Source organism: Strix aluco, chromosome 3, assembly GCF_031877795.1.
Source record: "Strix aluco isolate bStrAlu1 chromosome 3, bStrAlu1.hap1, whole genome shotgun sequence".
Lineage (NCBI taxonomy): Eukaryota > Metazoa > Chordata > Aves > Strigiformes > Strigidae > Strix > Strix aluco.
In genome coordinates, this window is record NC_133933.1 from 27,849,270 (window position 1) to 27,865,073 (window position 15,804).

A 15,804-nucleotide genomic window follows, 5' to 3' on the forward strand; every position below is an offset into this window, starting at 1 on the left:
TCCTGACATACTTCCTGTGCTGTGTCCTTACGACCCACGGTCTTGCTTATCATGCTTTCTAGATTTGCATTTATTAAACTACAGTGTGGTTAAATCAACCTCTCATCAAAGAGCTACTCCACTGGGAATTTTGTGGAGAAAAAGAAAAGGACTCTTTCCTTTACAGTCACTTCTCTTAACGTGGGAGGCTCCTCTGCCTCCCTGTGTTGTTGCCCAGCACTTTGAAGGACTTTCTAGTCTTCTTTAGAACATCTTCACCTGTAGAGCTGCAAATCCATGATTTCTCGCTGTGACTTAGATGGTATTTTCATGTTATTGACCCTATTTCTATATAGGAAAGATTTGTAAAGATGCAGGGTCCTACTATCAATTTTCCTTTGCCATGGGATATTAATTATTGACTACGCTCTAGGATTTCACAGGACTGGTCTGGTGGAGCATTCAGCCATCATATGATACCTCAATTTTTTGGCTTTTAACAGTAGATCTTTTTGTTAGTAGCTGAAACTAGACTTTACTGCTGTTAAGCACTTTCTTGAACTTCAGAAAAAGGGTTGGTTTTGACATTAGATGGTTAAACTCAGAAATTTTAATGCACTTGGTAATTCTTTGGTATTTTGTTACTTCCTGCACATCTCATAGTGCTTTGCTAAAGTGAGTATCAATCTTCTTGATTTGTAGATAAGGAAACTAAGGCACAGACACGCACAGTTACTAATTTCTGAGCTCTGATTAGAATTTGGATTTTCTGACTGTTTTGTTTCCTCTTCAGATAGCGTTCCTTAAGCCCGCATCTGAATTTTATTATGAGAAGGATGTCCATTTATTTTATTTAAGCTAGCCTATACTTACCCTACAATTGTAGAAAACTACAAAACCCCACAGTAGATGCTAATGCTCCTCAAAATTTAGGGTATAGAATAAGGTACACGAAATGACTTAATGCAAAAATGTGTACATGGTTACAGCAGATATAATACTTGTTGAAGATAACTGGGAATAATGAACATCTCAAAGTTAGGATGTGTTTCACTTACAGGTGGAAGTGTAATGAGCTTAACTTAGTGGCCCTAGGGAGACCACTGTCTCTTTAAATGCAACACAATTTATAAATTATTCTTGAAGAAAAGTGGTGCCAGGAGCAGAGGAATCACTACTTTAAAGAAAAGCACATGGCTTCTACAAGCACTGCATGCATTTGAAAGATGGCAGATAATATAACAGGGGAACTTTGGAGTGAAGTAGTACTGACGGTAAAGTTCTTGCTCTATATCAGTCTGGAGAGAGGACCTGAAGTCAACTGCACCATGTTCCTGAGGCAGCCATGTCCCTTCCAGGCTGGGGGAGTAAATTGGTCCTGGTTGCTGGAAATGATTTGAAGAGGTAACTGTTACTTGAGAAGGCAATACTGCACTGTGCCAGCACAAGTGAGCTGTAAAGGGGTGGGAGGAGGGGAAGAAATCAGGCAAACACCCAACTTGGTTTCTTCTTACTTCTTCATGGAGGGGAGCAGATGGGGAGACAGCAGCAGCTCCTCCCCATGTCTTGCTCTTGCTGCTCATCAAGGGTCTCGTTGGTGCAGCAGGAAGGGTTTAATTGCTCCTCCTGGCATGGAGAGATCTTGAATGTGTCTTGTACAAGAAAGAAGCGCAGTGTGACTCTGCTCTAGAGATGATGAAAGTCCTACCTTACCATTACTGGTGCTAGGCAAAGCACAGCAGTAACAATTTTATGGCTCTGAAGTTTTTTCCTCCAGGTCTCTCCCTTAGGACATACAGAAGAGAGAGAGCCCTTGAGAAGAAAAGGGACTTAGCACAAACTTTGGAGAACTTTGGACTGAGGTTAGTTCAGGGGGGAAACTTTCAGAGGGAAGGGAAGCTGAACAGGAAGAGAGAGGAAAAACTAAAGGTGGGAGAATTAGTGAAGGCTGTGTGCTGTGAAGGAGAGGGACATGATGAAAAGCAGCAGAAGAAATTGGTGGGACATAAGGACTCTGAGGGCAGAAGACAAAGGTTTGAGGGACCTGATGCTGGTTGAAGAGTTGTTCTGAGCAGAAAGTGGTAAGATCCTTACAGGAGCAAACAGGAGAAAGATGTTTGGGGAAGGACCATGTCCTTAGCAATGATAAGTATGAGTGAATTTACTGTAGTGATTTGCAAGAGGCAACAGGAGGGGCTGTGAAATAAAAGTGAACTTAGAAGCTGAAGGATATAAAGGGTTTGGCAAAATAATTGATAAAGATAGGTGAAGTATTTTGGGAACTATGCAATAGGAATTTTCAGGAAGCATAAGTTGAACATTTATAGGAGGAAATGATTATGCTCATGCTGTATGGTGCAGTCCTCAATTGAATACCCAGTTCATCTGTCTTCAGAAAATTGCCTAATTATATGAAACTCAGACAAATCCTAATGTAACTTTCCAGTTTGTCAACATGTATATGCCAAGTCAAAGTCTACCTCCTCTGCTGTTACCTGAGGACTGTGCTGAAGACATACTGACTGTAACTGAACCCAAACAGAGAAGAGGAGGCAGATGGAGAGCTGGAAGGTCCTCCTTTGGGATAGAATGAAAAACTGGAAGAAGATGTGGAATCACGCTGTGGTGAAAGGCGGCTTTGGGCAAGGAAGGTGAGATCAGCTTGAATGCTCAGGGTTGAGCAGGATGCTTGTTGCTTAATGTTGATGAAGCAGAAGAGGATGAAAGGGGCTGCCTGGTAAAGCAGCCATAGATTAAGGAGCCATGAAATAGGGGATTAAAGGAGAAGGTCTAAAGGAAAATTAAGAATAGGGGCAGAGATTTGATTGAGAGTCAGGAGAAGGTGTTGATAATCAATTGATGAAAACAGAGAATTGATTAATTAGGTATAGATAATGTACTGAAAGGGTTGAAGGCCAGAGGATGAATTAGAGAATGGTTTTTGGAGAATGGGCTAATAAAGGAAAAGAGAAGCTTTTACTTGGACACTTCCTGTGCTGGGAACTGGCAGGAAAGTATACGATGGATTGGGGTGGGGGAAGGTGTGGAGGAAATAACAGAAAAGGTCAATTATTAGAGCCCAAGTGCTTCAGTTGTATAGGATGGCCCATCCTGCCTGGACAGGCCATTACTACAGCCTACTATGGTCATGCAAAAGAAAATCTGTGCGACAAAGTCCTTGCAGAGGTTTCTTTTCACTGGATTTACCATGTGGAGGTCTAGCTCAGTATTTTCAAGTGAAGGAAGCCTGTAAAACTTGTTGCCTAAAAAAGTCTTTCATTTCTGACTTTCTAGTAACAAAGAAAGTTTTTGGTGCTAAAATAAGTGATGTGATGTACTGTACTTCTAAAGCTGTTAAAAGGCTCTTAACAGCTCTATAAAATACTTGCTGCCTCCTCCTGTGCTTTCAGAAAATTTTACTCTAGTATTTATTTCACTGGCTTATACAGAATTTCCTCCCCTTTAAAACATAAGTTGTTAATTATTTCTGGGTTGTCATGATCAACTCCCCTCCAGCTATTAAAATATACTTGCATTGTAGTTTTATTATTACTTGCAAAATATTGGAAAAAATAATTTTGCTAGACAGTTAAATTTGAAATAAATATTGACTTGGCTATGCAAATGGATCTTTTATGTTAATTTCCTGCAAATATTCAAATGGTGTAGTTTTACGAGAAAAAGCACTCATAAAAACAATCTTTATGAATATTCACTGAAAGTGAATTTTGAATTGTACACTTGAGCCTAATCTTTGAAAGTCATGCTGTGTGGGTTAGTCTGCATAGGTCACTTCACACAACAGCAAAAACAGTACATGCGACTAGTCAGCACTGCACAAATACTGGATAATATTGTTGTAAGGTGTTTGCAGAACAAATATACAAATGAAAGCTTTCAATACCCTGCAAAATTCTTCAGTTTTTCAGAACTCTTCATGAACAGAAGACAAGGCAAAATTGATGAACAAATTAGTAGTCAGGACTTTACTCATCACCAATTAAAATATTATTTAAACGCAATTGTGACAGTGCAGAACACCCATGGCATTTTGGGGAGGGAAATGGATTACCTGAAATTCTAACTCAATAGTTCCAGGAATTATGCTTCTAAGGAATTATTTTATGTTTTAAATTGGCATTGCACTGTGTAATTATAAAACACGTGCAATTGTACGCTGTTTGTGCATACTAGTTTTGTATTATTGGAGCTCTGAGTAAGTGTATTGCTGCATTCCCTGTCTCCCTTCAGCCGTTTTTTTTTTTTTCCTCCTACCAGATTATCATTGTTACAAAGTCAAGCACACTGAAGTTTGGAAATGGTGGTGTTAAGTTTGCCCTGTATGCAAACTTAATTAGTCCCTGTGGTTTTACCATCTCCAACAAGATGCTCCAGTGATCTCCACTGAGCATATGCAAATTGGTGGTTTTGAGGGCTTTTAACTTGATTATAGAAAGACAACTTCTCATATCAAATCCCTGCTTCAGAGCATACAAATTTTATACGTGTGCTGTTCAAAATTTTCCAGTCAAGGCACAGACTGTTGTGTGACAAATTAGACTTTATGGTTTCTTTTCAATAGTAACCTGCCCCAACCTCCTAGAGAGGTCAGTGGGTCCTAGACTCTGCTAACCATGGGTTAAAAAACCAGCTGGTATGGAAAGCTTTTTTGGATGATGCTATCTGCCATGGATAAGGTGTCGAATCATTAGGAGCAGGCTCCCAGTTATGTCACAACTTTCTGATGCAGGTCAGATTCTCCGATGGCATCTGTATGGCTCAGAGCACCCCAGCGGCTATTGAAGGCTTTCTTTTCTGATGAGATGAACAGTTGTAACTAAAAGCCTGAAGCATTTGAATTAGGTCATTTTCCTTGCGTGCTTCCTAAAGTCATTCTAACTCTGTTATAAGGGCATAATGAATTCTTCACGAGAATTCACTACATAATACTAGCATACTTTCTTGCCTGGTAGGATTCCCTGTTTTCATATATGTATAAATAAAGAGCCTTCAAAACACTCCTGTGAACAGGATCCATAGTATTTCCTGCAAAATCACTCTCTGGTTTTTCGTCTGTGGTACAGTTTATATTGTATGCCTGCTCATGGTTGCCAGGGCCTTTGGATGCTTTCTCATCTTTTAACCTCCTGCAGGTAGTTTATTCATTATACTCCTGATGAACAGTGGTGTCTTTGACAAAAATGTAGTTGATCCTTGACCTGGTTAATGGTGCTGTTTGCCCGCAGTGTGGCTTTGCAAGGTTTGTACTATCGTCTTGTGTATTTGAATGAATTATGTAAAGGGAAAAATCGTGATCTCTGCTGGGCTGGTTACCTTTGGGGATAGAGGGTGTAACATGAGAGTGAGGGCCATTTTCCCAAACTGAGCACTGACTAGGGAAGATGCTGTGGTGTACCTGGGAGATGCTGGAGCTGTCAAGTATTTGCAGAGTGTAGCAGAAAGTGCATTTTGTGGTGAAGGTACCCTGAGTTTCCTTTCGGATACCTGTTAGACCTGCAAGGATTCTTGGAGCAAGCCTTGCCGCTTGATAGAAAGAAGTGGGACAAAGCAAAACTTGGTTGTTTTTTTTTTTAAATATTTTAGGAATGCCAAGAAATGCACACAAGTCACAATCTGGTATCTTGGCCACTTGGTAAGTCCCCATTTTTTTCAGACGTATGCTCCATGACTCATAGCTGTTCCCATCCTGTTTGATGTCCTGCAATGGTAGCTAATGTTTGGGATTTTATTACTGTGCTGTTTTCTGTCTGCTCTCTCTCCATCCTGTTCTGCAAGACCTGGTTTGTTCTTGATGTGCAAACGCTCTTACCGTCGTACTGTTGATGGACTGTGGTAGCCTGTAGTCTAACTGTATTTATCTAGAAATGCTTTGTGTGCTGGGATGTTGCACCATGCCTCAGACCAATGTGTTTACCACGGAAGGGTTGGGGGAAAAAAAGTTCTTTACATTTGAATACTTTAGGGAATGTAATTCTGACAACAGAGCTACGATGTTTAATGACTACCAGAACACGAAAACACTGCAAAGTGACTGATAACACTTTAGCAGGAATTACTATTTATCTTTTATGACCTTAGGAAAAAGATCTGTATTAAAGCAGAGATGTTCCAGGAACAGCTGAGGAGCTTGTTTGATGTGGGATGAAGGGCTTGTTAAAATGCATTAAGAGTTACGACACAGGATGGTTTCTTAGCAGTTGTGTATATTGCCAAATAATTTTGTCGCTATGTAGCTAGTAAAAGTCCAAACATGCTAAGGTGACAAGTTACTGGAGGCTATTTCAACCAAATTGTCAGGAAAGATACCAGCCAGGTTGCAGCTCATGTAACTTCCATAATAAAGATAAAATTTATAGATGCTTTATATATCCTCAGGGGACATATTAATTGGCGCTTGTCTGTCCAGAAATACATAATAAACAACCTATTGTAGTTCATGCTCAGCTCACTGATGACAACTTTGCAGCTTGTTTGGGCTTGCTTTGCATAGCCATACCAATGACAGAAATGAAGTTCATGTCAAAAACATCTGAAGGTCCTGACAACGTTTCTTCTTTGCACTTTTTTTTTTTTTTTTTTTCCCGTGGAAAGTGTACCTATGGCACTTCTCTGCTCTTGTTCGTGCTCCTCCGTCGGTCCTCTGACTGCGAACTCCCACCAGTTTCAGTGCGTAAAAGAAATGAATTCCCCTCTCTCTACCCAGTTAAAACCTGACCTTAACACTTGAGAAAAGTGGATCCAGAGACAACTAACTCGTTGCTTTTGAAGTTGACCAGGCAGACGCCGACAATCGCGCCCCGCGCAAGGCCTCACGCCCCCCCAGAAAGGCGGCCTGGCGCCGCCGCCACTGCGCCACGGAGGGGCTGCCCCACAGAACCGCGGGCCCGAGGGGAGCCGGGGCCTGCCCGCCGCCGGCCGCCCGCTCCTCCTCCGGCGACGGGCGGCTGCCCGGCGACGGGCGGCTGCCCGGGGCCCTCTTCAATATTTCATACGGCGCACCCGAGCGGCAGCGACACGGCTTCCCGCGGGCCGCCCTTCTCATCCCGGGGAGGGGTGGCTAGGCGCGTGTAAAACTAAGCCGGGGTGGGGTGGGGGAAGAAAGAAGGAGCCGTGCGCCCCGGGCCGCCGCCTGCCGCTGCCGCTTTAAAGCGCGGCGGGCGCCGGACGGGCGGGCGGGGGCCGGCGGGGCCGCGGCGGGCCCGGGCCGCGGGGGCGGGGAGGAGGCCGCGGCGTTGCCGGGCGACGGCGGGCGGCGTTGGCGCGGGGAGCCGGCGGGCGCCGCGCCGCTCTCCTCGCTCCTCTCCCCGGCGGAGTAAATAACGGTAAATCAACTTATTTATCAGCTGCCATCGCGCGGTTCGCCGCCTGCCCCTGCCCCGCCTGCCGGGGAGCCCCAGCGCAGGCGTTCGCTATTCGAAAGATCCACACGGGACAGATGGGGAACGTGGTTTTAATCAGCTTTGCCGAGGGCTGAAAGGAGCGGCGTGAGGTGGGCAGCGGGGTAAGGCACGAAGCGGGCCGGCCGCTTCAGGGGACGATAGATCCGTGGCCGGGGGTTCAGGCCGCCGCTCCCGCTCGCTGGCCCCCAGCGCGCCTCGGGAGCAGAGGCAGGGGGGTGTCCCTCAGCGTACCCTGAAATAGCGCGGTGGGGATGGCGCCGAGCAGCTCCCAGGGAGCGGTGTAAAGCTGAGGTGAGCATCGGGGGGTTGCAGATGTGAGATGGAAGCAACTAGCTTGAAACCCTCGGGAAAGATGTTTGGAGGCTGAAGGGGCATGCCCTGGTTTCCTACCTTAGTCTGTGCCTGTTACCTTAACGTGCGAAGCCGTGTGTCGGCCTCGCGTGACGTGACGGGTCTGGGATAAATGCTCGGCTGCGAGCGTGTGCGGGTTCAGGTCGGCCTCACCCCGTTACCCATATGTACAGAGACGTCTTGGCTGTAGCCAGTGAAGGTGCACAGGCGGGCCTGCTGGCTGAAATTTGGAAGCAGAGTTCCAACCCTTAAAATCCCTACTGGGGCATCGCTCGCCTCTGTTGGTGCAGAAGGGCACGTTCCTCCCACGGACTGTGTCTGTTTTCTGTGGTTTGCAGATACCGGCTGTCACCCATGTGCGTTTCGCTGGCCAGAAGACATAGATGTCCCCTGCGACTGAGTCCTTGCATGAGTGTTTTGAAGATGAAACAGTGCATAAACTCTTAAAGCGTACCACCTGAGGACATTGCTACCGACATGGACATCATTATTTATTTACAGATGCTGTAATCAGGAGGAGCTTTTTTGTAAACATGAATTGCTGGGCTCTTTCCTTGAGGTGTCGTTTCTTGTTTCATGCTATTGAAACATTAATCTTAACTTATTATGACTCCTTTGTGTTGGTCAGCTCTCAGGGACATTTCCCTAGGCTTGAAAATGTGGGAGCTTTCAAGAATGTGTCAACCGTGCCAACTCAAGCCACTTGTGGGCTGCCAGACCGAAGTACTTTTTGTCATAGCTCAGTAGCAGTTGAAAGTATTATGTCCTGTACCCAGAGGTTTTGTGTTCAGGAGTGTCCATACAGGTCATCGCCTTCTTCCTACAAACTGCTTCTTTCAGAAGGCCTTGGTACCTGTATCACAGAGGACAAAAGGGACTTGCAGCCAGGGTCCTTCAGCAACGCTTCCAGTTTCATTTTTCATAATCACAAGGATTGCTTCTCTACTCCCCGTTCTCTGAGGCTTGCAGCTTCGTTTACGTTAACTGTATGGTTGAAACCTGAGCAAGAAGGTGTAATGTAAGTAGTATTGAAGGTGTTTACTTTCCTGGTGCTCTTAAAAAAATTGATCATTGTAGTCACAGTCATTATTAGCAAGCTATTTAAAATTTTAAAAAGGTACAGTGAGAAACTGTGGTGCTTTAAAGCCGTATTTAGGTTGGGGGCTTCGCAAATGTCAAGACAAGTAGATTCAGTTTCAATGGCACTGACTCAGGTGATAATCCAGTTGCTTTCAGTGGAAACTATTCATACATAATGTGTGTGTCTATTCTTAAAAATCTAAATTTGTATTTCTAATTCACATTCCTCCTTCTAAAAGCTGCTAGAAAAACGTGTTGTCAGGGGTTTGTGCTGTTGCTGCTTTCGTGATGGAAAAAAATAATTAAAATTTTAGGAAACCCCCAACACAAGTTTACTTCTTAAAAAAAACCAAGGAAAACCTCTAGATCTTCCAAAATGAATGTTTCAGAGCTGTAGAAGAGTGGTCATAGTTTTTCTGGAAGATATGGGGAATGTTGATGGAACGAGAGATCATGTTGCTACTTTAACAAAAGATTCCACTATTCAAACTGCTAGTGAAGTTTCACTAGGTGTTCAAAACCAGACGTGGATAAGCATGCTCCCTCTCTTATTTGCCTACATGTCACATTTTTAGCAAATATTGCTGTTATAAGTGGCCCTTCAGCTTGACCAGGCCTAACCATAATGAAGAATTTGCTTTTTAAAAAATGCATTGCAAATCCTGCAAAAAAAGTTCCTCTCAGTGACAAAATGCAGACCCTCCTACTCTTTCTTACCCAGGTTGTGCAGATCCTCTTTGAAGTGAAGCACAGAAAGTACGGTGCATTCCTTCAGAGTATATGTCACAAATGTTTTTGTACTTGTGCTCCTGACTTACTCTTGGAATGAAACTAATGATCTGCTCTGTTGTAGCATTCTTCATACTTATTTGCATGCTGATGTGAACTAGTAAGTTGTCTAGGGGTGTGAAAATCATCGGAAACAATGGAAATGTCTAAAATTATAACAATATATGTAAAAGTATAGTCTGCTTTATGCAAAGATAATTACCTTTAAAAAACCAACCTAGCTACAGAAATTGTGGTTATGGAGGGGAAATAAATGAGATCTGCAGAGCAAAAGTGACTTTCGTTTGAGCTTAAATCAGCTCAGCTGAAGGTAGGTGTAAAGGTGTCTCTGGAGCTTTGGCCTAGTGTCTTTTATAGACAGCATTTTCTGTATAATGTTTCAATGCCAGAGAGTCCATGCCTGGGGTTGTCCTATGTCATAAATTCATGTCCATGCACATGTGGGGATTATCAACCTTGTTCAGCAGAGCATATGCCTAACTTGAAGCAGAAATGTCCTGCTAATTTCCAAGCAAGCTGTGATGTGTTGAGTGAGATCCGTGAAACTCTTTTGTCAATGAGTTAGGCTTTTGCTTGCATGGAGCCTAAAACAATGAAATGTGTGTCCTTAGTTTCAAATGATTTAGTGCTGTGCAGAAACCAGATTCTACCAATGTCTGATTATCCATGGACTAGTGTAAAACATTAGCCTCCAATTGCTACTGTGTTAATAACTACACAATGTACATATTCCTGTTCAGTGGGTTTTATAGATCACTTTAAAATCTAAATGTTTTTATTCAATTTTTGTAATAGATCACTTCATTCTTCTGCCTTGTGAGATTGCTGCTACTCAACATGTAGAAATGATTATGGTAGAGCCCAGTCCTCAAAATAGTAGTTGTACAACAGTTATTCCAGTGGTCAGGATGATATGCTGCTGTCCAGGCTCTTTTTTTCACTGTTCACTGAAAGAAGCATGTTAATTTTTCTTTCTTCATAAAAGGAATTCAGAGCTGCAGTTGTGGTGAAACAGTAATTGCACACTAATAGTCACCGAAGCTCAACTCCGAAGGCATCCTACAAAAGAGAAATAGTTTAACAGCAAACTAAGATGTTTTTCCTTTTATTGTATTGGTTTAGTGAGTCCTTCAGGTTGGCAGAAGGAATTTGACTTACCAGATGTCCTACATTTTGCAGTCCCTGATGGGGAATTGTCCCTGTTAGATGTCATTTGTGAGACCTTTTAAACCCCATTATCACAGCAGAGGGACTTCACGGAAGTGGGACTCATTCTAACAAAGTGTTTGCGCTGCCACCAAAACACAGGAAGATGAACCAGAACCAGCCGCTCACTTTTACCAGTAGAATAATTGAAAGTTTAACAAGGTATTTTGTTTAGTGGCATAGTGCTCTTACATTAAGTACCCCAGACCCATGGTTTCTGAACGTGCTATACTAATGCGTTTTTTTCATGCTGAATGTTATATGGTCTGGCTGCTAGAGAGCACTTAGGAAAGAAGCTAGGAGTGTTGCTGTGTAGTATCCCGTTGCATCCTTGTAAAGACTGTGACATGTCTGTTAGGCATGTGCCCATGTAAGAGAATAGCAGGATTTTTCTGCTAGAAGTTACTGTGCTGGCTGAAGTGAGAGATACTGATGTGAAGATGCAAAGCCTGAAGGCCCTTTAAAGATTGTGACATTCTGAGGGAGCAAATATATGTGAATAGTCAAAGACACCAAGAATTTTCTTCATCAGTTTCATATACCAAGTTTTCTTACGTGAATCTGGGAAAGAATACACTTTCATAAAAGGTGAGAGGAAAGTGAGATCATGTGGATTTATTTGAAGCCCTAATGTTCTTCTAAGATGTATAGTATAGGTATTTGTAGGTATGCTTTTAAGTCACTGCATATCGGAAATCTTGAAGAAAAGCAAGAGAACAGTGAGAAAACACTGACATTTGTACTCTAGTCTTTAAATTTACTTTCCCTTTAGGCAATAAGTGCAATAAGTCAGCAGAGCTCTTGTCCCTGAATTTTATTCTTTCCCAGCGCTTCCTCTCTTACTGCATGGACTCATCAGTTAATATAAATGATTTCTGTAAGCCTGTGCGTAGCCTGTAAGCAAGCCTTAGCACAATACAGGAAATTGTATATGATGATAACCCTTTGCAATGAAATAGGATTAAGAATGTGAGTAGAAGCTTAGCATATATGAGTAATCATTACCGGCAGTTTATATCAATTTAGTGTGAACTGGGCTAACTGGAGGTTAGATGACCAGAAGGCATTGGCGGTGGGAGAGGAATGAACCGGGGGCTTTTACATGCAAAAGGCTCGGGGGAACAGCCTGATTGTGAAGTAGGCAGTAGATGTACTTTTTTGGCTTCATTTATCTAGAGGACTAAAATCATATCCTATTACTTTGTATCCATTCAGATGTTTTACATTATGAATTAGTCTGAAAGGGGGATTTGCCCTAAGATACCATGCGTCTGATGTTGAACCCGTGCAGATGTTCCCATTTGCAAGTGCTCCAGTTAATGTGTGGGGATCACCAATACAGCCGTGTTGGTTCTCTAGAATATTTTGCTCTTTGAAAGCTGACCAAGCAGATTTGTGTTGTTTGCTTTTTCTCCCTTCAACCCCACCGTAGAGAATCACGTAGTCAGGAATTGGCTCTGTGGGACTGCAGGTTACCAGAAGTTGGAAACTTCACAAAGAACAGTGGTTTCTCTCTGTAATCATGGCTGGAATGGAAAATCATGCTCAGAGTCAGAAGTAATGCTAATGCCTGTTTCACCTACGTTAGCGCTAGTTTGGGTTTTTTCTTCCCCCTCCCCTCCCTGTTCTCTGCCTCTTGATTTTTCTCCTTCAGTAGTGAGTCACAATTCACATTTGTTCTTTCCAGTTTTCAAAGTGATGTACATCAAGGTCACTTCCCTTCTTAAAGTCATGACACCTTTGGGGATAAAAACAATGTGGGGATGTTTGTTTTAGATAACTAAAATAAACAAAAAACTGGATTATCCAATTATTGTTTATCCAGGAACTGGGTAAATCCAGTTCCTAAATATTTTGCTACTTAGCTGAGCCTTCCCTCACATTTATTATCTAGCGAAACTAGCATGTTTACAAGCAAACAAAATATTGAAAAGACCAGTTGACAATATGTTAAGAAACATGTTTCTAGTAAGGTTTGGAAAACAGAAGTCTGCATTTTGCAAGTTGTTTTATTGACAACATTTCAGTAGGCTAAAATCGTGATAGTTAAGATGAATTAATTTTTCTCTTGTATTTAAAGGTGAATTAGTGAATAGTGGCAGTATCAAAGAACAGTCTTTTAGTTTTCTTTTATAAATCCATAGTAGGTAAAGACAGTTATCAGTAGATAAGTGTGGGTTTTTTTCTGAAATACGTCTAAGTAAATCCTGGTTTCATACAAATTTTATATGCTTCTCTCTTGTGACTTAGTGCACTAATTTAGTCTGGTGTAACTTAAAATATTTGACTTTTCATGGGTCAGTAAATTGGGGACTAGATTTCTCAAGCAGCTTAAATGGCAATGCATAACTTTAGAATTTTTGTTGTGCTGATGATTACCTTAATAAAATACATAGCTGTTTCACAAGCATATATAGCCTGTGCTTTCTCAGGGCTATTGACATCATGGTGATTGGGTTGGCAAAAATATTTCAGCAGCTAGATATGCAACGTGGGTTGCTATGGATGGTATTCTTTGTGGCTTATATGTCAATGTTGCATTTGATATTGATGTGAAATCTTTGTGGGGAAAAAAACCTAACAAGTGGCTGGATAGCCTTTTTGCCTTGCTCTGGTTCTCTTGGGTTAAAGAAAGGCTGTGTCAGAGGGACGCTATAAGGGAAGCTGGTGTTGCTACCTTACCTGGGCAGATTTGGTGGAAAGATAGAAGACTTATTTCCAGAACGTGTCATTTATACTGCTTTTTGTGGTTATACTGTATTTGCCTTGTTAGACTAAGAAAAATGTAAGTGGCTCCACAGGATGTGCTGTGTTGCAGAGCTTTGTACGAAAAGTGCAGCAGAGACCTGTGCAGTGCTGGCCAGCTGCTGTGGTTTCTGCCACGGAACTCTGAAGAGAGGAGGCAAAGTGGACCCCTCTTCCACCCCCAAGTGAACTGGGGTTGCGTGCACTAAGTTTTAAAAAAAAATTAAAATCTCACAGATTAAGACAGAAAATATCTTTCTTAAAGTTCTTTTACACTTAGTACATCCTGTGACTTTCACTGTCACTGAACATCTTCTCAAGAGCTGTATTTTTAACGTTTATTTTAATACATTCTGGTTAGCATCACTTTACAGGATAGCACCTTGGCAAGAATGTGTATATGCGTGTGCCTCTGACCTTATGTTGTTTTTCTTGGTTATTTCCAAAGGTGTGTGATAGAAAAGGCTATTGATGGGCAGACTGTGTTCAAACTCACAATCTCTGAGAAAGAGACCATGTTTTATTATCGCACAGTAAATGGTTTGCAGCCACCAATAAAAGTAATGACACTGGGGAGAATTCTTGTGAAGAAATGGATTCATCTTAGTGTGCAGGTGAGTAAAATAAAAACCATTTAATATTTGTTGAAATACAACACCTGTGTGTGAATGGTATAACTGTATAAATACAAAAGGGTAAATTGGGGGATGTAAATGATAACTCTTGAGTCTTGGTAAAGATCTTAATTTGCGAGCTCATTTTGAGGCAACTGCTAATTTAGCACTGGAAAGAAATGCTGTGCCTGTTCTGAACAAGCAAGGCTGAAAAGGCTCACCCTTAAGAACACAGGTATTTGGGGTGAAGAAAAGCTACTTATTTCTGACATTACCAGTAAGTCCTGGGTCTCTGAGGTTATTTCCTAAAAAAGAGAATGTTTTCCTCATCTATACATGCTAATGTACTTCTCTTAGAGGTGTGTCCCATTTAGTTTTAAAAACCTCTTACAGTGCATATAAGTAAACATGTATGAGTTTGTGCAGGATCAGCCAAGCTAGTAAGTTACAGAGCTATTAATTCTTAATTTAAAAATATGTTTCAGAATTATTAAAATACAGTCTTTATAGTCTAAGTCTTCTGTTGACATAACTTTTTAATAAGTGTACAAATATCCACTGATATTCCACTAAAGCAGAATTGAGTTTGTTAAAATTTAAAGCGTATGTACAAAAATCAGTAAACAAACACAGAAGTTAAAATTCCGTTATTTGCATGTCTTGTAATTCCCAACAGATGCTCTAGTAAATTCTATTTGTAAGCCAAGTTCATCTAATAATTATAAACCACAATTATCAGGTATTGAAACGTTTATCTTCTTCTTCCTTCATTTCCTTTATCCATTCTATTAAATTTCATTTGGGTTACAGCACAATCAAGAAGTGTTTTGTTGCTTTCTTGAAACTTGCTAAAAGGTATTGACTGTGATTTGGATTTTTAGTGCTGATCTTGTCACTCGTAAGAAGTATCTAAGCTGACGTCTTGATTTTTTTTGCAGTTTTCTTTTTTTCCAGGATAACAGCATGGTAGTGCGAATAAGATTTTGGCTGTTGGATTAAAAGAGTGACCTTAAGGTAGAACTAATGAACTTTACACTTCAAACACTCCAAGGGTGCTATATTACTGCTGTTGCTGTCAGCCGCGTTTTGTACTAGCCTCAGAAACTGCTAAAGCCTGGGATAGCAAAGTGAAGAGTGAAAGGGCAGGATTTAAATACACACACGCATCTTAAATTGTATTGCAAAGAAACCTCGAGCACTCTGTAGAATCTGGTCCTTTGTTTCTTTGGGGAAAGTTGTTCAACGCATAGCAGGAGTAAAGAAGTGTAGCTTCTAGACCCTTAAAGGGACTGCAGGCTTAATACCTTTTCCAAGTTTTTGAGCTCAGGGTAGAACCTTACATTCTGTGGTTTGTGGTATCGTAGGATTCAATTTCCCATTAAAGATGATAGTGGCTGCAGCATGATCTATTTAGCACTAGGTCTGGCTATGAAACTTTAGGTAAAGGGGTTTTTGTTTTCTTTCATTTTTTTTTTTCCTTTTAGCAGCTGTTCAAGAGCATTTTTTCTATAAATGGAGAAATAAATGGAAAATGAGAATGGCAGACCATCCAAAATATGCAAAAGTAACATTCATATGGAAATGTCTGTGTGTCTTCAGACAACAGTAGTATTTGATGA

The 15,804-nt window shown here is 41.6% G+C and overlaps 1 protein-coding gene across 1 annotated transcript in view; it reads left to right on the top strand.

Annotated features, from left to right (window-relative positions):
- The first annotated feature begins 8,237 nt into the window (after window positions 1-8,237).
- The window catches only part of USH2A (usherin), a 390,731-nt gene continuing 383,164 nt past the window's right edge, over window positions 8,238-15,804 (top strand). The window contains exons 1-2 of the mRNA XM_074817915.1: window positions 8,238-8,769; window positions 14,020-14,185. Coding sequence (XP_074674016.1) covers window positions 8,285-8,769; window positions 14,020-14,185 — 651 coding nt within the window. The 5' untranslated portion in view covers window positions 8,238-8,284. The remainder of the gene's footprint in view (window positions 8,770-14,019; window positions 14,186-15,804) is intronic.